At 45.9% G+C, this 22,513-nt stretch overlaps 1 protein-coding gene across 3 annotated transcripts in view; it reads right to left on the bottom strand.

Annotated features, from left to right (window-relative positions):
* Positions 1-7,409: 7,409 nt before the first annotated feature.
* Positions 7,410-22,513, bottom strand: part of arhgap20 (Rho GTPase activating protein 20) — a 50,667-nt gene continuing 35,563 nt past the window's right edge. For all 3 annotated transcript variants that reach the window (XM_035604227.2, XM_035604229.2, XM_035604228.2), the window contains 6 exons: positions 19,115-19,305; positions 18,507-18,671; positions 17,785-17,894; positions 17,086-17,275; positions 11,922-12,036; positions 7,410-10,886 (listed from right to left, as the gene is read on the bottom strand). In XM_035604227.2, coding sequence (XP_035460120.2) covers positions 9,187-10,886; positions 11,922-12,036; positions 17,086-17,275; positions 17,785-17,894; positions 18,507-18,671; positions 19,115-19,305 — 2,471 coding nt within the window. In that variant the 3' untranslated portion in view covers positions 7,410-9,186. The remainder of the gene's footprint in view (positions 10,887-11,921; positions 12,037-17,085; positions 17,276-17,784; positions 17,895-18,506; positions 18,672-19,114; positions 19,306-22,513) is intronic.

Raw genomic sequence — 22,513 nt, 5'->3', positions numbered from 1 at the left:
CGGTGGTTCCGACTCACTGAACTTACCGATATTAACGAGTATATCGACACCGGGACGGACTCGCTTCTTCCTCGTGGTGCTTCCTAGAAGGTTTCGCGCCATTTTCTTTTCTTTTTTAAATCAGCCAGTCAGCAGGCTAGGAGGGGTCGACGTCACGAGGGGGTGTGTCCTCGAGAGGCAAAGTAAAATATATTTCCCATTCTCTCTGTTCCAGATGTTCTGGTGTCTCCGAAAATAGTTCCCTCTCACAAAGATAATTCTAAATGTGTGTGATTTGCTTGATTTACATGTTAGAGGACGTAAATATAAGTTAAAATTTCATATTAACCAATTGTAAATCGACTCAAGCTCCTTAAAAACAACACTTGTCTGTGACGTTTTTTTTTTCGCATAGTGGCCACAGCCTGAACTGCAGGTCACATGACGCATTTAGACCCAATGAGATTCTTTTTGAAATTAAAGGGATAGTTCAATGATTTAAAAAAAAAAATGGTGTTGTATGCGTTACTTATGCGTAGTTAATATGTAACCTTATGGAGATTGTGATCAGCGATGTCATTTAACAGTGTTTGTAGGGGAAATGGAAGTAGCGCTAGTCTGAGTCGCACTGTTGAAGAGGGCACCACTGAAAAACGTCTTTTTCCTTACATTTTTTAATGCTTACCTAAAGCAGAGACTCCAGACAGCCGTTTAAGTTGCATAAGTGACTCATACAACCCCACTTCAAAATCACTGAACTATCTCTTTAAAAACCGCACTTGGTTGTGACGTTTTTTTACGCATAGTGGCCACAGCATGAACTGCAGGTCACATGACGCCCTGAAATCCGATGAGATTCTTTTTTAAATTAATAGACTTGTATTTGCTTGTGTGCTCTAACGGCACAGCTTCCTCTGAAATGACCTGTACTTGCTTTTTGTTTGTTTCATTTTTACATTTCACAAAATGTGCCCACCATGCGACAATCAAGCCTGTTACATAACCATTATGTCATCTTCAATGTTGAGTACAAGAGCCAGCTGGGGAACCTTGAGGTCTTGGCAGAGGTGTGCACGATACTGCTGTGTTCTCTATTTTATGAAAATATTGTTCCACTGAATTGGAACAGTTACATCACTAATTACGTGACATTCATACTGTAACCGAAGCTCCCTTCATTACTGAGGGGTCACACACACACAAAGTAACTGTATCGTTTCGCTCCGCTTTTTTGGCAAAGTCACATCCACCAGCTTCTCCTGGGGACTCTCAAGATGTTCCGGGCCAGATGGGATTTTAGAAAGAAAAAAAACCAACCCTGAACCTCAGCTGGATCTAGCTGGTTTTATGTGTCTGGAAGACCTTTACACTCTTGTACTGTGGTCTGTAATGTCATTCTTTTCTTTTAATCAATACCCAAACCTTACAATGTGATTATGTACATCCTCAATTAGCAGGACCACCACTAAGCGACTGTTGCACAAGACTTCCAATATGGCCTCCAGAGGACGTGTTACATCACCTCATGACCGGCTCAGAGTCACTTCTTGGCCAACAAAACAAAGACAAACACTCTCATATTTTGGCCATATCAAAATTTTGGATACTAATGCTGAGAGTTGGGGGTAAAAAAAGGTGTGCGTACAGTATAGTAAACAAGGAAGCTTATGTAAGGGGGTTAAAGGTCATGAATATAACGGTCATCTGTGACCAGGTAATGGGAAGGAAAATACACACACACACCTTTTATATTTCTAAGCAAAATGTTAGTCCTTACATAAGTTTGCAGCTTTCTATATTGTTGACTGAGTAAACTGCAAAAAAAACAACCTTCTCAATCCATCTACTCACTCATTTCTATAGTTCCACCCAACCTCCGCTCTGACTTCCACTCTCAAATTATTGTTCCTCAAGTGCAAAGAGCAATGTTTTGTTTGAAATATGCCCTTATGTCATATAATATCATTATCGTGATATCGTGATATTATACTATTACTCTTAATGCAGAATCTCTCATCTTTGTGTGTCGACATCGTGTGTTCCGTGGTTCCATTGTGAAACGGGTTGAGTGTGGGTCTTTAGGGTTTGTGGTGCCGCATTATATAACCGTGTGTGTGTGTGTGTGTGTGTGTGTGCACATGCCTGGTCACATCAAAGGGCCTAGTTAGTAATAAGAGGTAATAAGTGAGACAGATGGTTTTTGTGGTGTAAACTCCACACTAACTGAACAGGGCAGTGACTGATTCTCTCCCTCGCTCTCTCTGTTATTCTTCTCTTTTATAAAGTATAAATTCCCCTTTGTCCTTGTTACTCTCTGCACGTGTTCCTGACAGACAAACACAGCTATGCTTCCAGAAACAAGTATTGAAATGATGAGGATTGAAGTGAAAACCAATCGTAAATATACATGAAATTCCCCCTAACTTGTTAACATAAAGGTCTGTGGGTGTTAGACTGCCTCATGCATCACCTTTGGAACATGAAACAGCCTGCTGTCTGTTGCATAATGTGGAAACTGGCCACAAGATCAAAACGGTAAGACGGTCAACACATGCCGCCATTTATAAATAGGAACAAAGCTTTTTTTCCTCTTTTTTTTGGACCTGCCACCGACTCACATACGTGTCAGCCACCAGAGAGGGACAGGGAGCGACGGTGTTGACAGCGGGGGGAGACTTTTGAAGCCTTGATGTTGGGTTGGTGGGGTGTCACTGGTTGTGTCTTCAGTTTTTACTCAAAGGTCATGGCCGCACCCTGACCTCACCTGCCCCATCATGTGTTCCTTACCTGTTCCCCGGTCTGTCGCGGACCACAACAAAGTGCATTAAAAATCGAGTTGTTTCTGTTTTGCACGTAAAGATGTACAGATGCAAATTTGACTTTTGTTGTCACTTGATATTCCTGGACTAAAAATATTAAAGAAGGTGTATGGAAAAATGTAATCACGACGTGTTATTCTCTTTGCTGATCAACATTTATATGATTGTAGGACATCATATTCACGTGTGATTTCAGTTTTCTGATTGATGAACTCCTGACTTTTAAGGGATTAAGGGATTCCCCCCCGTAACAAATTCTGGGCTTCCTCTCCTGTTACTGTGGGGGAAAAATAACTTCAAAGCATTTTGAGGTTGTTTTTTTCCGATGGGAAACATGGAGGTAGATGAAAGTTTGACCTAATCCCCCTCTTTTAATGTAAGCAAAGGTCAGACTCGGGCCCTCCCCCCCTCACCCTCACTGGCACAAACATGAAAGGGACACAAATACAATGGCGGACACACTAGCATGTGGACAACGGCAGGGGAATGGCCTTGAGGTTTCCCCACGTTGCAGAGAAAGGACTGTGACTGTGGGCGTGTCACTTTGTGTTCATGTCTGCCTATTGGCCATCCAATTTAAGGATTTGATGGCTTGTTTTAGACAAAGGTCGACAAAATGTATGCTTGAGAAATTACAGGGGAGTGTAAGGGTTTGTTTGAGTGTGTGAGCTGTACAAAGAGGAACTCTAGGAACAAATCTAATAGTTATTTGAGCCTTGGAAAAGTCTGCCGGGTCATTTTTTGGCCACAGGTCATCTTAGGATGGAAGCACACGACAGTTCTGCTAGGAAAAAAACATTAGATGATGGTTGGTACTTGACCTTTACACAAAAAAACACATTTCCACAAGTCAAATCAGTTACAGTCGACCCACATGTAAAAGGGCAACATGCGAAAACAATGAAATTATATTATTCGTAGTGTACATTTTGTTTAACTTAATGATACATCACTCCAAGAAGTGTGCAGTATTTTCGATACCACTGTTTTGAAGAGTTTTAATTCGTTGTCTTACCTGAATATGCATCGATTGCCGTCGCTTTTGGTTTACAAGACTCGCTCTTAATGTTTCCATTGCTCTGCAATGAAGTCACGCAAAACTGTCAGCCAATCAGCACGAGTCGACTCTGATAATCAGCAGTCACATATTCAGAAAGCCTCCTACAGTATAGAGCGTATGTGTTGACGTCACCTTTACACATTCCGTGTGAGCAGACAATTAACTGTGTATTTGAAAAAGGGGAACATGTGAGTTTATGTATATTTTGTGGACATATGCTCACGCAAACACACACACACACACACTCTGACTTTCGAACAGGTCTTAGTCGCCCTACCTTTTCTCCGGTGCTGGGTGTCCTCACATAAATCTTCTCTCCCATCATGCTCTGTTGGAGGTCTTAAATTCTTCTGAGCTGAAATTTGTGGTATTTAGACGTAAAGATGTCAAACATAAAGCTGACATGTTCTTCTTCGGACAGCTCTGTTCCTCTGCACTGTGCCATAAACTACTGCACAATTATATTTTGTGGGTTTCAGCTTGAAAGAAACAACGCTATAATATGCTGGGTCCTTTTACAGCAGGTACTTCCATTTGTAAGTCAGGAGTGTAAAATCAGATGAAAGTTGGCAGAAAGATATTCCCCGGTTAGTTCCATTATTTTGTGATAGCCTACAATATTTTGCCTGTAGGAACTCAATTGACATGATGGAGGGTCCTGTGGGGGCCTTGTGGGGGAGTTTGCACAGGCCTGCTTTTCATTGAAACATAACTGTAGAAAAGTATGTCAGAAAAACATTATGTGGGAAAATCACCAGGGTTCCTTGCATGCTTTTTTTTGGTGGTGGATCAACATGAATATCTGCTGTTTTGACTGAAATTCACGAGTTGGATAGATTGTCTGAGCCATGACCTCATCGCACAGAGAGCTGCACGTTGGTTTTGGAAGCTCTCTGAGAAGCAAATAAGTTTCCCTCCTGAAAAAACAAAGGTCAACTATTCTAGTGTCAGGAGGACGGCTGAGGGTTTGAGAGTGCACCTGTTTAACCAGCGACAAGCCCAGAAGAAAACTCCTTAAAATCTCAAACACCATCGGTTGGCTTGAATGTTTTTGGAATGCTCAAATGTCTTGGACAAGAGCAGCTGTTTTCAACTTTGACTCAACGTTTCATCCAGCTTTTAATCTATGCAGATAACCCACACAAACAGAACATGCTTCAGAAAGAGACGTCTTGCCAGCAAGGCAAGCTTACGCGACCAGCCAACCATAGCGAGCTAATAAAAAACATCAGCAACAGATCAAAGTAATGGATAATGCAGCAGCTGTAGTTAAGAAATGGTCTCTCTTTGTTACTGATGTGAATCGACGCCGAGTTTGAAGCAAGCTACAACATTTTCAAGACCAATTTCACAATGTACAAGCATTGACAGTTTGATAGTGACAACGTATCAAAGTCTAGGCCGATTCCAAACTGCTGGTGGTGCGGTTGAAGGTTCAGCTTCTGACCTAATACTGTACAAACTCAGCACATGGGAATGTTTGAATCTCGCAGTTCATCAAAAGCACATGGTATTCACTTACAGTGCAGCTGTCTGTAGAATGACCTGCCACCAGTGGGAATTGAACCCCCCTCATTCCAGTCACATTTGCTCCCAGCGCAGACTGGGAACCAGAGCAGAAACTGTAGGCTCATACGGTTGTTTGTAATCCCATTTGTCTCTTTGGGTCAGTATGATATTGAAAGAATCCGGGCAGCCTCAGCAGGAATGGGGGCATTGTACATGACCATGTGGTGAAGAGGGAGCTGAGCCTCAACGCAACGATTAAAACCTATACATTTGGACTGTCACCTGGGTCGGTACGGAATTAGCATTCTCCGTAGGGTGACTGGGCCCAAGAGGTGAGGAGTTTGGACACCCGGAGGGGGGGTCAGAGTAGAGCAGCTGTTCCATGTGATCGAAAGGGATCAGTTGAAGGGGTTTGGGCCTCTAGTCAGGATGCCACCTGGGCGCCTTCCCTTTGGAGGTTTATTGGGCAAGTCCTACTGGGAGGAGACCAAGAGGTAGACCCAGAACTCGCTGAAGGGACTACATATTCCATCTGCCTCAGGATCCCCCCAGGAGGAGCTATGCTGTTGGTTGGGGAGAGGGTTGTCAGGAACACCCTGCTTAGTTGCCTGCCTCCACTTAATTTTTCCTCTTTCTATAGGCTTATTTTATCCTTTGAGGATAATTTGTTGGGTATGCAAAATTGGAAGGATATCGCGGAAGCCAGACCATTTTAAAATGATGCTTGCCACCATTTGTCACAGTTAATAGCGCCACACTATCCACACTAAGCACGTAACCAAGAAGGCACACATACCAGACTCCTGCCCTTGTTCTTGTACGTCGTACTTACAGGTATACACCTGCCTGGTATGTTCAGCGATAAATATCAGCAGCCACTGTTCCCTTCCCTGCTTACATCATCCTCCAGGTCATAGAGGACACAGAGAGATTCACCTCTAACATGTCTGACTGTCAGCAGAAAAAAAGTTCAGAGGAGCTCTTGACATTTGGGGTTCACTTTGTTCCTTTCGGAGGATTCATGTTGTCCTATGATGGCAGTTAACATCAGTCTTGTTCTACAGCTGGTTGTTGAGTCTGGTGGATGTAGATGCTCACAGAGATCAAGTTTGCCTGGGACCTCGTTTCAAAGCAGGTGTCAATTAGACCTTCATCGAACAGAAACAAGGTAACCATCTCTGTGACTCATTTGCAGTATTTTGTTTTTAACATTGATGCATTTAAAATCTAAAATTTTTATGTCCAAAGTCCATGAAATATCTACAATCTCCTATGCTGTGGTGAGGTGACACTCTTTCACCTACTGCAACTTCAGTGTTCACTGATCCTCCCTTCCCCATCAGCATTCATCGCAACTTTACCTTAACCCCTTCCAGATGCTATAGGAGCAAGAAATTAAGATCCCCTAAGATTTCAACTGCAAAATCGAACGCCCCCCTTTTGTGAAACAGGAAATGACGGAGCGGATTTATTATCCTAGTATGAACAGAAGTGATAAATTACTTTTTCACTAGATTTCTTTTCTGCTGCACTTTGCCTCCTCACCCTTTTCTTGGTGAAATATTACTCGGCCAGGTACAGGAAGTGTTGGGCTGGGCTAAATATTTCTGCCAGAGGCCGACTACAATTACCAGTTTTCAAAGATGCCGGTGCAGTGCGGACTCCCTGAGGAACATCAGCCCAGAGGAGCACGGTAGTAAAAAACATTTATATTTCAGTGTCATGTACTGGTTGAAAATATGAGGAGAATCAGATACATCATTTTGATGATTCTATCTATATTTCTGCTGGTTTCGACAATTGAGAATGTTTTTTTGTTGTTGTTATTTTGTTAATATGCGATTCAACCCTGTCTGCTGGAGTTCTGTTCCTCGTTGAAAGGATTATAAATTACGGTCAGAGAAACAATAACGAAGCCACAGTTGGTTCTTGTGTTATTAAATTTCGCATTCAAGATTTTCCTGGCAGTGAATATCCGTATCAGGCAACAAAACGTTCAAATTTCGACTCAAAGAACAAATCCCCAGTTGATGTACAGTAAGTAGTTTCACAAGAGCAACATTTATTAAAAATCAAAAACATTTTTGTTCTCGTGAACGCTGGACATCAGATGTACACAATATACAAATGGTGCATTTTGTAGCAAATATACTTTCTATAGAGACAGCAGCAGCAGAATTGGCATGTACAAAAATACACTTATGATTTTGTCACAGCACAACATACCAAAGGAACAAGATAATATATTTATATATATTTATATATTTTCTATATCATAAATATGCAGAGCTATACATGTTGGACACAATTCACTGTAAAGGAGATAAGAAATATAATATTAATAATACAGGATAAAGTACATTTTGAGACCATATAAAATGGCAACACTTAACGTGACAATGGCCTTATTCCAGTGTGTGTGTGTGTGTGTGTGTGTGTGTGGTCCTGTGGAAAAGTGAAATTCATAGTAACACTGATAACTACATTGTGATAATAATTGTATGATCCACAGGGATGTATTTACATACTTTACAGCACAATAATGCACAGTGAAATAAGGTCATTCATCGTAAGGTGGGCAAAATATCATTATTATTATTATGGACAATTTTCAATGACGCATTCTACACACACACACACACACACACGGTATCCTTGACTTTCCTGTGAGACTAGAAGGGTTTCTTGGCGAGACTATTGAAGTGCTATGAAAGCAAGAATAAAGGAGGTTTCTCCCTCAGTGGCACAAGTTCTCTCACATTCCTGCTCAGGACAGGCTGATGAGATGATGATTACATCATATTCGGCAAACTTTCTTACGCACACACACATACACACACACGTTTTTCTTCTTCATCCGCTCCCCTCCCCTCCCCTCCCTCGCAGCGTGACAGAGATATAAACCAGAGCTACACAGGACGACACTGTGTGGCGGCGCGTCTGGAACCTCAGCTCATATGCATAAATACCGACCCTATTGATTCACTGATTCCGATGTAAAAAACACTTCACTTAACAGATGCAAACGGTCATTAAAAGGTAGAATTGCTGTTAAAAATGCTCTACGATATATATTGTTTTCTAAAGGTACAAGTATGTACATTGGTGGGGTTTGTGTACATCTGCATCAAGTCAGTCATCTTGACCATATTGTTGCAATTGATGCCGCCGCGAGCAGCGTTGGCAAACAGTCGCTGTGCTTTCGTAGCCCTGTAAAATGTCTGTAACCCCTGATTGTTCCCTTGTTTTTCTTTCTTTTTTCACACGAAGACAACTTTGTTGTCCACAAGTATGCTAATTTACATTATGGTTGGAATTTTAAAAAGGAGGACTGTAATGCTGACACGCACTGGCAGCATCGCTAATGACTGGGATCCAGATGTACACTTGAACCAGTTTCTCTGTAGATTTTTAAAAAAATTGGGCCTCACTACTTCATAAATAATCTTCAACCAACACGCTTCAAAGTAAAAATCAGGGTCAAATCCATGAAAACACTTCTTTTTTTAAGATCCATAATGGATTATGACCAACAACTTAAAACTTGTATATGTACTTTTTGTCACATGTCTGTTTCAATATATAGATTTTTCCCTCATGGAGAACCGCTGTTGCAGGTGGTGCATCTGTACCTTGGATGTACCATTAGAGTAAACTGTCTTTTTGTACGGGGCTGTTTTTGTAACTACTGCTGCCGGAAGGAAAAAGGTGTATATGGAGGAATATCATCACATTAATAATGACAACCGTTGTCCGAACACATCAGGTAAAAAAAGAAATCCATCTTTCATACAAAGTTTGTCTGTACACTGTTCGTATTTACACGTATGACTCTTCCGCAAAAAAAAGCTGTTCGAAGTCCTCCACTCGTGGGTCGCTGCAGCGCCTGCTCTGCCACTCCCTCTTCCCCTGCACAATGGCCAGTGCCACCTCCTGACTCCTCCGCAGGCAGACGTCTGCGTCCTCCTGATCCTGCGAGGAAAAGTAGTCCCTGACGGTCCGGGTGGCAGAGGGAGACAGGCAGAAGCGCGGCTCGGCGTGGATTGGCTCCACGTCCGACACTCTCAGGCCGCCATCTTGGGACTGGCCCTTAGAAACTCTCGGCCTGTTCAGGCTGAGGCTGGAGGACGGGTAAGAAGGGTTCGCGGGCACCTGGGCAGGCTCAGACGCTCGGCGAGGGAGAGGAAGGGTCTTCCCTCGGTCACCCTCCATGGCCGGAGTCAGAGAGTGGGAGTTTTGCCTCTGGAGGACCAGAGTGGTGCCGCTCTGTCCGTAGAAAACGCCCTGCGGGGGCTGCACGCGCTCATTTCCAGCCAGTGTCTGTGTGACCTCGCTTCCTGTGGGTGGCTTGGGGTTGTTAGGGGAGGCTGGGGGTCTGTCGGTACAGGTCTGGTCGTGGAGCTGCCTCAGCTCTCGGACCGTCAGGGGTTTCTCAGTCCCCTTGTAGAAAGGGGAGCGGTTGCGCTGCAGCTGCAGCAGAGCCTGCTGGTAGGACGGAGGGCTGCTGGATCTCCGCTGGCAGCTTCGGTTCGTTCCCGCTGCCTCCTGGGCACCGACAGAGTAGCCATCACTGGTTGGGTTGGGTTTCCCATTCACCACAGGCAAGTCCTCGTCTGCCGGTCCATTGTCAGGCTGCCTTAGAGACAAGCGGCGGTCCTTCTTGAGCCACGTGTTCGGGTGGAGGCCATGGGGGTGGGTGGTGGCTTGGGCGATTCGGCAGGGCTGGCTGGGCTGTTGAGAAAGAGTCGTGGCTTCCCTCTGAGGCGGCGAGCCCCTGGGTGACGGCTGGGGCCGCCTGGGAAGGAGAGGAGGAGGCTCAGCCAACGGAATCACGCCATTGGTGGCGTAGTCAGTAGAATACTGCGAGAAGGCGGAGTCTAAAGAGCTGAGGGAGGAGCCTGTGGGTGAGGTGGCAGGTGACGACAGACTGGAACAGCTGGCGTCCAGTCTCAGTGGAGGCGGAGGCGCGTGCTTCACTTTCCTCCAGCCGCCATTTTGGACTTTGGCTCCTCCCTTTTCACATCCATCGTGTCTCTCCTCCTTCAGCTGCAGCCCGTTCAGCGCCTGCTCCAGAAAGACCTCCCCCTCCCCCTCCGCCCGCTCCCCTTCTATGGCGGCATCGTAGCTCGCCTTCCTTGCCGGCAGCCGATGGTTGTCGACGTGACCCGTCAAGGTGCCCGACGGCGGCGTGCTCGCCAGGGACAAGGCGGGCTCCGAACTTCTCCTCAGCCTCCTGGGACCGTGCAACGTGCCGTTGGCCTGGCGCATGCGGGGCTGACGGACCGCGGGGCTGAACCTCCTGGGTCTGGCCAGCGGGGGGAGCTGAAGCAGGAGGTCGGTCTCCGGGTCGGGATCGGGGTCGCAGTCGCTGAGCGTGATGACGGAGTCGCGGCTGCGGCTGTCCGGCTTGTCCTTGTCGCGGAGCGGCAGCTGCTCCTGGAAGGGCGACTCGGGGTCGTCGTTCAGCTCGTTCTCCAGACTGTCGTAGGACGAATCGTTCATCTGGAAGGACGACACATCTTGAAAGAGAGAAGGATGGAAAGGAAAGACAGAGGATAGAAATGATGTTATTATACGACTTGGATTAAACAATAATTTGGCAAACAAAGACTTTCCCTGCAGACATTCACCATTCAAGTGGAAGAAGCACTTATTAGATCTTATTTACACAGCACCCCTGCAGCAAAATGCTAATGAAAGCTGCGGCTGCATCTGCCAAGTTCTGTTGCTCTGCTCTCACACACACTTAATCCTACAGACCTCGAACAGTGCGAGCCATCTGAGGTCTGAAACTAAGATCGAGTCTTGACCCGAGAGCTGAATGAACAAAGTCGCGGTTCACCGCCGGAGACGGCGACTGAACAGGGGACAAAAGCGTCGTCCCCGCTGTGTGCTCCTTGACCTCGGCGGGTTATTTATAGAGTCGGGCAAGAACGTCGGCGGCGCTGTTTTATGAATGGGGAGATTCAACGCCGTGTTAATCGGCACCTGTGACCCCCGGCAATCACTGAAATTACAGCAGGGTCAATGTGCCGACCCCAATCAACAGGCCTGAAAGAGCCGCGGCCATTCAATCGCACAATACGCACACACACACACGCAAACACACACGGCCTTATTGTCAATGTCAAACCACCTTGTTAGAATGATTTTTTGTGCGCGTGTGTAACACACTGAAGCATTATTGTTACACTTCCAGAAAACAAATCAAGACACACACACTTTGACCTTGACTGTGACCTTAATTCACGTGCGGACAAATCTTTGCTTTACAGACTTAAATGTGCATTTTCACTGCCACAAAAAAGGACTTTTTCAAATTCCAACCTCCAAATATTGTAGATTATTTGACATTCAGAAGTTTCATCGTTGTTGCTTTTGTCGAAGGTTTTTGGACACAGACTATTTCTGTAATGTTACAGATTCAGAGCTCAACCACTAGACTCTACAAATTTCTACATCAGTAAAAATGTCGATATTTCTGCTTTAGGAGCTGATACAAACAAATGATTTTCATCTATATCCGGTCCTCTGTCCTCCTGACTCTCAGTTACCTGATCCGTGGTCACTGCTGCTGCTCTTCTGGCTGAAGCTCCTGAACAGCGAGGTGACGTCTTCTCCCAGGACGCCGCCGCAGTTCTCAATGAGGAAGCGGACCAGCTCGCACACCTGCAGGAGGACACACACAGAACGCTCGGGTTAAAAGCACGAACCCCTTTGACTTTTCTTCTTTTTTTTTGCTGACAGTTCGTTTTCATGGTGTCGTACAGTTGGACCGCGGTGTGATTCTGTTTACGCTCGACTTCATTCGTTGAGGAACTTTCTCGGGGGGAAGGCGCCAAGATTTTCTGCAGTAATTCAGCAAACACGCAGTTTCCAAGTGTTTATTAAACTCGCACACGTGTGCTCAGAATTTCACGCGGCCAAATTGGACACAAATATGTTCACGCTGCCAAGTGAACATTTTAACGTGGATCAGACTGGATATGATGTTAAAGCAAATGTGTAGTTGCTGGTTCTGTAGCTGCAGCCTGATCCGTTCTGTGACACTGTGGCCTTTAATAACTGTGTGGTATCAGTTTCAAGGAACAATTGTCAAAGCTGTTGTGTTTTTTTTGTGTTCAGTATTTTCATTCTGAGAAAAGATTGCTTTCATTTGTTTGCGCCGATATCGGCCTGCAAACCCCCTCACACAAGTATTTGCATTCCAACCCAACATCCAACTCCTTCTTCCCAGTCCTGTATATCGTCCTGATAATAATATATGACATCACGTATCGGCTCTTTTTTATCGGCTGGGAACAGCAGAGTGGGATTTTGGCACCAACTCCATGCATAATACTGTGTTCGCCAACATATTTAGGCACAAATATCACCGCTACAAATGTCAGTGAGGGAGCAACACATTTTTGCAGCGGCTGCCTGAATGCGTTTGAGTCGACGGTTCAGCTCTCGCAACAGACGGACCGCGTCTGTGCTCTGCGAGTATTATGGGCTCAGTCGGAATCTGCCCTCAAAACAAATCACAGCACTTGGCCGAAGCTGCCGCCTTTGTAAACAAAACAGACATGACGTCCTGCGACACGGACCGTCGTCTCTAAACGCTGGGGACGTACGTGTCTTCGCCCGGTTTGTGGAAAAGTTTCCACTAAAATCTGCCGGCTGTGTTTATAAAAAGGAGATGTTTTTCTCTGGCGACACTATGACACCATGGAAAACGCGGTGGAGGCAAACAGACTTTTCGGGACTCGCTGTTTGTTTGTGCGCCAGATGTTGTCTGTGTGTGTGTGTGTGTGTGTGTGTGAGAGTGTGTGTGTGTGTGTGTGTGTGTGGTGTCCACATGCAACTAATGAGTCACTGCTCAGACGACACATGCAGGCTGTAAATGTATTTTTCTAATTAGAAATGTAATTTTAAAAAGTCTTTAATTTTAATCTCCTTTACTTCTAATAGAAATCAACCTGTTTCTCAGTAAAGTTGATTTTTTTTTAGCAGTGTACTAAAACTAGCACTGGTGGCCCAGTTGTTCTGATTTTACCTGACAGATGACAGCATTTTTTTTTTTTTGCCAGTTATGTAACTTAATGAATTCCACGTTAATCTCATTCCAGCAATCAGGAAGAGTTAATCTCTTCTAGTCGTTAGCAGAGAGCAGATGCAACATTTGCCTCCAGGTTTTGATCTCCTCTGAAAAGAACACCGCTTATTTCTGCTCCGATACCACGCGCGCTAATGACTGCGGTACCAAATCCCCCGAGGCAACACTTTTCTTGGGATTATGGGTAATTCTCGGCCATCTCTGCTATCCATAACCCGCAGAAACAGCGCACAGTTACACAACAACAGTATGTAACCTCGTGTGACACATGCAGCAGAATTGTGAACAATTTTTTATCATTGTAAGAGCGCTTGTATAATAGGATTTATTATAAATGTTCTCCAATGAGGCTAAAAACATGCACAAAAATGAAAAATAAGCAAAAAAAGATATGCTTTTGTCCCAAAATCCCCATTTTAGACCTATAAAATTCACAAACAGTAAGCCTGCGTTCTTTTATTGAAATGTCTGATCCATATACTGTATATTAAGATGGACCACACATCTCCTCTTCCTCTCGTTGTACAAAAACTAAGCTAAAATGTCCCAGATACGCCAGATTGCTGCCATCTTGCAATATCGACCAATCGCAATTCAGTCAATCACGACGTTTCACCCTGTTCGTACAGCATCAAATAACCTATTTAAACCAAACTGATCAGAAACATGAACACTTGAACATATCAGTGTAATAAGAACTATACCTCAAATGGTTGAAAACATCTTTAGGAACATTTAGAGTACGTAGAATTTTTTGTTTGGTACATGTCCCATTAGCTAACATGGAGGAGGCGGGGTTTATGAGCTATACTGCAGCCGGCCACCAGGGGGGCGATACAGATGTTTTGGCTCCACCTTTGAGGAGCTGTCATGTCGAACATCTTCATAGACCGTCTATGGTTTGATCGAACTAATTAAAGGAAACAAAACAAGTTGATTGCACAACTCATGATATCTCTCACTGGTACAGTCGTCTCCTTACATCTTTCATTTCCTAAAAAATGTTTTGTCGTTTCTCACCACTTTTTGTATTTCGTGCTTCTCTCCTTAGTTGACATTTCTTACTTCCCTCCCTCTATTTGCTCTTTTGTTACCCGTCACTCTCCCTTTGGTTTGGGGCCTTCCTGTCCTCCTTCAAAAACGCCCGTCCAGCATTCCTCGCTGTCAGTCAGCGAGCGCCGCTACGTGATACATGACGGCACTGTCAGAAAAGAAAAGAGAACGCTTCTGGGCATCCACAGGACTTCCACTCGTCCATCCATCAACGGCCCATTCGGAGACGTTTTCTTTCTCTATGACTCTTTCAACTCCTCGAAAGCTGAACGGCTGAATATCGTTCACAAAATGTGTGTTTGTTGTATAGACGCAGGTTGAGAGTGGACTGACTGTACAATGACTGCAGGATACATGGAGCGTATACACAATCTTCACGTGTGCATGTGTGTGTGTGTGTGTGTGTGTGTGCATTAACAGATGCCACAGCTGTGTGTTAGTAGGTCAGCTCGGAGTATTTCTGAGGTCATCAATCAACACACACACACACACACACACACAGAGTCTATCTAGCTGCCTGTGTACCATATTTTATCTCAAGTGTCTTTCCCCACGGGGTCCGTTGCTCTAACGCAGTAAAAAGTCAATGTAATCAAAAACACAACAAAGCAGAAGAAAGAGCAAGCTCAGGAAAAACCACTTTCCTCTGAGTGATCTGTCTTTCTGTCTCCGTCTTGAGCCCGCACACAATCTGAAGTGAAGTTTTCACCTCCCGAACAGCCACGTTCAGCCAACAAAAACGTTTCAACTATACGCCGCACGACGGAAGGAGGGACACGGAGGCCGAAGTCAACCGGCGGAAACTGAGAACGTTCACACCAGCATTACACGACCAGGGGCCTACGCTGGTTTAGATTGGCCCCTGGTCCCGACCGCAAGGAGGAGGAGGAGGAGGAGGAGAAGGACGGGGGGTTGGAGATGTTGAAATCACACTTTGTTATTTTTTAAAGTTGTTTTTTCACCCCCTGGAAAAAGGCCGCCTGTGCTCCGGCCGCCCGCCACACAAGCAAGCAGTGTGTGTGTGTGTGTGTGTGTGTGTGTGAGAGGGAAAGTGTTATCAGGGGAGCATTTGTGAGGGAGATATTTAGGTATTTGCGGGTTTGCTGAGGCTACTTGTACCGACAAGTGTGTAGGTGTGTGTGTGTGTGTGTGTGTGTGTGTGTGTGTGTGGAGAAAGAAAGAGAGCGGTTGTTTCGACAACACCGATTTTTTTCGGCTAAAACACATACTTGTGCTCAGGATTTCTTTAGGAAATTCTTTGCATGTTTTTTCTCTCAGCGAACCACAGCCACAAGAATACACACACACTCACACTCACACACACACACACACACGTACGAGCACAAGCTCGCGCGTGCGCACACACACACACACACACATTTGTAAAGGTAAGTAAACCAGCCGCCCACAGAGATTGTGTGTGACTCAACAACTGTTACATGTCTTAGTGACTACGTGACGGACTTCTCCAGCTCCAGCTCCTACTGTGAAAATAAGTACTTTCAGGTTATTAGACTGGCTATACCCAAGATATGAAGGAGAAAAAGTCACTTCACCCTCAGGTTAACTTTGAATCCGCAATGACCATAAAATATGAATAAACTCGACGACCAACTGCAGCGGTGAGGTTGAGGGTCACACACTTGGTCCGACTCCTCACCTGTGGTCGCGAGCTTTGGAAAGTAACCAAAAGAATGAGATCACGAAAGCGCGGAGAAAACTGCTTTGAGTGGCTGGGGTCAGAAGCTCGGGGCGGAGCGGCCGCCCCTGAGGAGGACCAATCGGAGCCAGGCCCCGGGGTCGGACCCACGACACGATAACTGCAGTCGTGCTAATTTCTGATTTGCCTACGACAATGAAATATGAGGACATATTTCAAAACTGCTTCCGGTAGACAGTAGATTCTAGAAACAAGAGCGAATAGTGAATACATCCAAAGCAATTTTTAAGGATTGACACATTTCACACGCGCATAACTATATTTCTATATATTTGTAATTTGGGAGGGGTCACCGTCCGATGGCTAAGTTGTAGAGTTGTCTCTTCCTGCGCCTTGAGGAGTAAGTCAGCACGAAACGCCGAGGCTTCCATCTGTCCTGTCAAGTCTTGCTCCAAAGCTCAGCCGAGCGTAAGAATGTGATTTTAGTCTTACGAGTGACGGTCAGTGATGACATGCAAACGTGACTGAGCGTGTGTGTGTGTGTGTGTGTGTGTGTGTGTGTGTGTCAGCTCCTGCTCTGAGGGTCAAGCCTCACATCCGAGGGAAACCTTCAGTCTGCTGACGAGTGGCTTTTTGGGGCTGACAGAGATAGTGTGTGCATGTGAACACATATGTGCACCTACACGTGTGTGTGTGTGTGTGTAACCATGTCAGAAAGACCACGGTGTGTCCTCTGTCTGATCACATGTGCTTCATATATACACACTCACGCTGAAGCAGTTTGCTTCTATTATCCCACTGAAATGTTAAATTCCTGAGAGTTTGCAACATGTCTCTCACACACACACACACACACACACACACACCTCAGCCTGCAGTTATGCGTGTGCGTGTGTTTTGTCCTCACCTTTTTGGTGCCCTCCCCCTCCATCTCGGGGGTGCCTGGCGCTGGGGCCCAAAGCATGCTGGGAGCGATGCAGACGGACAGGTTGAAGGCGTTCATCTGGTTGTCGTGGGCGTTGCCCTGGATACAGTGCAGGATGGCGAAAACGTGCCGCAGCAGAAGCAGGTTCTCTCCAGGTAGGAGGCGGAGCAACCTGAGAGAAAGAGAGAGAGAGAGAGAGAGAGAGAGAAGGAACGGTAAATGACTGGCTCCTTGTTCTCAGTGTGTGCGTGTGTGTGCGTGCGTTTGTGTATGTGTGTGTGTGTGTGTGTGCGTGTGTGTGCGTGTGTGTGTGTGTGTGTGTGCTGCCATGTTGTTTGCTGCCCTCAGGCTCCACAGGAATTCCTCCACCATCATTTTCATTGTTTCTTCCACATTACTTGTTTTTTATTTTCTTAAGAAAAAAGGAATTCAGTTTGTTGATTTTGGATCTGACCCCCCCCCCCCTCTTTCTCTACATAGACATAAACAGTTTGTGAAATTAAAGGAAAAACCAACAAAGTGCCACAGTGAGGCGTCGGACCACCACAAGCCTCCAGAACACTCATCTATTCAGGTCTTTCCTATAATTTGTCGCCAATCTGCATAACCGACGTCTGTGTGACTTGTCGCGTGAGAATCTTATTTTTTTCCCCCCGGATGATTTGAGGAGAGAGTTCCTACCTCTGGACAGCGTGCGTCCTCTCCTCCCCTCCCTCGCCCTCCATCACGTCCACCCACTGGTCGTACAGGTCCGTACACAACATGCTGCCCGGGATGTTTCGCAGGAAGTCCTGTGTGGCGGGGGGGAAAGAGGGATATTGATAAATTACCCAAGGTTATCATCATAATTATTAACGTCTTGAGGAATTAAGGGGAGACGATCAAATAGAAAAATACAACTCCACATCAAAAGCAAGACACAGGGGAAAGAAGAAGAAGAAGCCAATGTACAGTACATTCTAAATGGGAGATCATTTCAGCAATAATTTGATACTACTTTTTTGACATTAAATGTATCAATATAACAGTTTTTTTTTTACTTCATATTGATTAGCAACAACTTCGTTTCTGCCCCTCAGCTGCTCTCTGTTTCTGCCCCCGCGCTGCAGCGACATGTTGGGCCTGGACGCCGAACAATGCTGCACCTTTGTGTGTGTGTGTGTGTGTGTGTGTGTGTGTGTGTGTGTGTGTGTGTGTGTGTGTGCGACTGGCAGCCGGCCCCCCGGCTGCGCACAGACTGATTATCCTGTCGGGACTAATGTGACTTTGGACGCACATCAGTCGCTGCCGCTGCTGCTGCTTTCTGTTGTCCGCTTTCAAACAAGTGAGACACGGCAGAGCTGTGCGCGTGAGCGTGAGCGTGTGTGTGTGTGTGTGTGTGTGTGTGTGTGTGTGTGTGTTACCTTGAAGACGGCAGCGATGATGAACACGGACTGGTGTGAGATCTCCGGGTCGTCGGTCCCACTGTCCAGTCGGTCTCGGAGCTCCCTGCAGGCCTTGGCCCCGGCCGACCGCCTGAAGACGCCCCTGGTGTACGGCCCCTCCAGATACAGGAACACCAACATGTCCTGGTGGTGGAAACAGGGGGAAGTAAAGCTTATACATGAATAAAGTCTCGCCTTTTTACCAATATCCTGAACGGAACAGTTGTCCAGTGAAATTTTACAGCAAAGTAAATTTGTCATTTCCTGTTTAATTTTGGATCACCATTTACCTAAAATCTGAAATTCACCAGGGCCGAAAGGATGAATTATGTTCTGCAGCTTCCAATGGACTTTAAATGTTTGCTAACTTTTTGGTATGGATTAAGGGTTAATGAAATAATAAGAATTTTAAGACTCATAAGAATTTTGACTCCAGGAAGTTAGGATTCAAAAGGTTTGATGTATAGTGGATCCATCTCTATAATCTCCAGCTCCTACACACTGTAGACCCCCCCCGCCCCCCTCCCTCCAGACAGGGTCTTGACCCCCTCCATGCCGTTGGTACATGACCTCCACTATCCGCTCACCATGACAGGCTTGGGCAGGCCGTGGTCGGGGGAGCAGATGGAGCTCAGGGGTCGTCCGAACAGCCGTCCCTGGGTGGGAGAGAGCGAGGTCGGGGACAGCGGCAGGCCGTCCAGCTGCGTGTTGGAGCCTCTCCAGAAGGGCCAGTTGATCAGAGACCGCTTCCTCTTGAAAGACTTCTGCTGACCGGGCTCTGCGGGGGAGGGGGGAAGAGGAGGACGAGGTGAGACGTGGCTTGAAGCGCCGCTCGATGTAAACACGTTACCAGTGCCGCATCGCAATGTCGGCCTGCAGCTGTGTCTTCACCGTGTCTACACGCTCTCTCTCTCTATGACATAACGGCACAGCATGCTCCTGCAGTTATGAAACTGCATACTGCGTGTGCACTGGGGTGCACGGTGATGGAAGTGTACGGCAAAAAATTACACTTTATTCCAGTCGGTACACAGAACGACTTTACATGTGATTCAAGCCTTTGTTGCCTTGGAGGGACAGAGAAAATAGAAGTGACTAACTTTAAATATCTCCATTAAAACAACGGCCTGTTAAGCCACTATCTGTGGCCCGTATTGCAATTTTTAAATATTTGCGGTATTATGAACCAAGTGATTGTGGCGACATTCGAGAAAAAATGCTGTATTAAATTGCTGCGAATGTAACAAACAGATATCTGAGTAAAAAAATGGTCAATAATTTTTGCTAAGAATGTCAACTAACAATCTCTTATCTTATTCTTATTGCATTAAACCTGGCGAAGCACAAGTTGACTTTAATGATGTAGAGGGTCACAGGAAATGCAACTTAGCGCCGCCATCGTTCGTCAAGAGACATCGGTCACGTACAGCAATTTAAACTGAGAGAAACACGATTCAAGCCCACGTCCGACTTTAAAGACACGGCATCGTGGTGACTTTCTAGTTCTGCTGCAAATACCATGGAAAAACAACAAGCAACTTGAAAATGGCGCCTCTTGGCTGAACTCGTGATGAACAGTGAATCAACTGAAGATTAATGCTGATCAATATCAGCAAAAACAAAATTCAAATCGAATGAATCGACACGAATGAATGAAACTGCAGCTGGATCGCATCAACTCTGAACTATCTCACCAAACCAAACCACCGTCAGCTGTCGACATGCAAACTGACATCCCCCGCAGTAAATCTTTCAATAACCCAGCGTTGTAAAAAAAAAAAATTGTAATCGTTAATTGTAAATTTGACTTGGCCGACGATCCGGAGATGACAGCATCCATAACCCAGGCGGGCGGTCGTGATTTATGGCCGAGGGTGGGGCTCTCCTCACAGGCCCGAAGATTCTTTCGGAGGGCGGAGGACCCGTGCGACAAAAAAAGAAGGGGGCCCAAAAAAGAATGCGTGGCACACCTCCCGCGGAATCTATTATTTAACGAACCGCCCGTGGCGTCGTGCCCGAATACACTGCGACTGGGACAACGTTCACCACTGAGAGAATCATCGCCGGCCCGTGCTCCGGCACGTCTCAGCAGGCCTCGGCCTCGTCGATACGTCATCAGAGGTCTCCAGTTGGGGAAGAAATGAGGATACGCACCGCGAATAAACCTCGGCTGGCGTGTCACAAAAGCAGGTGCTGGATGCAGCATCTCTCCCCATGGCCCCATGAAAAATGCAAGACGAAGGCACGAACAGATCTTGCCGGACCACTAATTAACTTCATACTCGACAGTCGTGTCGACCGTGTTTCCCAAAGCCCCAAGATGATGTTTTGTTGTTGTTTAGTTGTTTAGCGTCACAGAGGAGCGAAGGAGGCAGAAAATATTCACATTTAAGGAGCTGAAATCTGAGAATTTTGAAAAAAAATATCATAAAAACTACTTATTATCAAAATAGTTGGCGATTAATTACGTAATTGATTACTAATGGATTAACTGTTGCAGCTGTACTTCATACATGTAGATCTTATTTCAACTACACCCAGGTTCTATATCAGTTCGTCGTACCAACCTCGTCAGAATCATTTTTGTAGCGGTCAAAAGATTTTAGAAAGAAACGAATGAACTTCATGTCCTGAAGAAAATCTGAAGAAAAAGAACTTGAAAGTGATCGACACAACTACTTTGTGATACTTTCACGAAAAAAACCAACCTAGGTAGATTCTCAGGTCTTCCACATTGACCCAACTTAATGAATCACAACTACAGAGGATGAACCACCGGGACGTCCGACTGTTTGATGCTGTATTTTCGTGGACAAGCAGGTTGTTGCTCTGAATACTTGATATAACTATGGGCTTTCAGTCGGTCTGGGTATTGAGCCTCGCCACTTTCTTTGGTCCCAGCTAAACTGCGTCGATAGCACCGCGTATCGAACACCGTCGGGAGAGTAAATGTCTGGGAAAAGGGGGCTTCTCTCACGGATTGGGGGTGTGAGCGATCAGGCCTCTACGGCGGGCGGCGCTGGTATGGAGCGGATTACGTAAGATGCCGTTGTGCCCGAGGCGAAGGAATCTGAGGCGAAGCTTGTGGCTGGCGAACTGGAGCCTCCTCGGCTGGAAAACACACACACACACACACACACACACACACACACACACACGCTCACTCTCTCCCTCCCTCACTTGTTTTCCTCTAAACCTCATCCCCTTCCCCTTTTGGTTTCTATCTGCTTCTGGGGGCCTCGTCCTCGCTCCTGTCCTCCTCCCTCTCACTTCTGAGGTCCCCCCTTCTTTTTCTTCTTTGCAAATTCCTCTTTCTCCATCTGTCACAGTCCCTTGTTTCTTTTTCCTTCACCTCCACCGACCTTCAGGACTCGCTCAATGAGCTGCGTCGCCTCTTTCCATCCTCCCATCCTCCCACTCATCCCTAACCCCTTGCGGGGTTTCGGCCTCGCTGTCCGTCCATTGTCTCTCTCATGTCGCGACTGCGTCGGTGACCCCTCGTCCGCTACGGAGCTCCTTTCCCACCGCTCTCCGTGTCTGCACTCCTTCTTCGTTCAGACATCGATTCATCCCCAGAACTATAACAACAACAATCTGCCGGCAGGCCTTAAGGGTATCAAGGATGACACACAAAGAGAGAGACTGTTTATGTAAGTGAAACCCATTTTGAGGAAGCACTTTCTGTCCTGCACTGACACTTCTGTATCCTTCTTCTTCTTCCTGTGGTTTCACAGAGCTACATTTTTGGATTGGACTCTTGACGCTGACCAAAACCTCTTACTTGGAAGCCTCGACTGACACGTTGAGGAAAAATAACTTGGTTAAAGCCCGTTGCCTTTGTTGCATGTTTGAAAACCCAAATTCTGAGACGAACTATTAATTTTACAGAGAACTACGATTTTTTGGGGTTTGGACGAAGTTCTCGTAATATGAAATGTGTTTTTATCCCCAAAAAAACAAATCACAGCAGAAAATGGGCCAGATTT

The sequence above is a fragment of the Scophthalmus maximus genome, chromosome 14 (assembly GCF_022379125.1).
Source record: "Scophthalmus maximus strain ysfricsl-2021 chromosome 14, ASM2237912v1, whole genome shotgun sequence".
NCBI classification, from domain to species: Eukaryota; Metazoa; Chordata; class Actinopteri; order Pleuronectiformes; family Scophthalmidae; genus Scophthalmus; species Scophthalmus maximus.
This window is presented reverse-complemented; position numbering and strand designations above follow the sequence as displayed.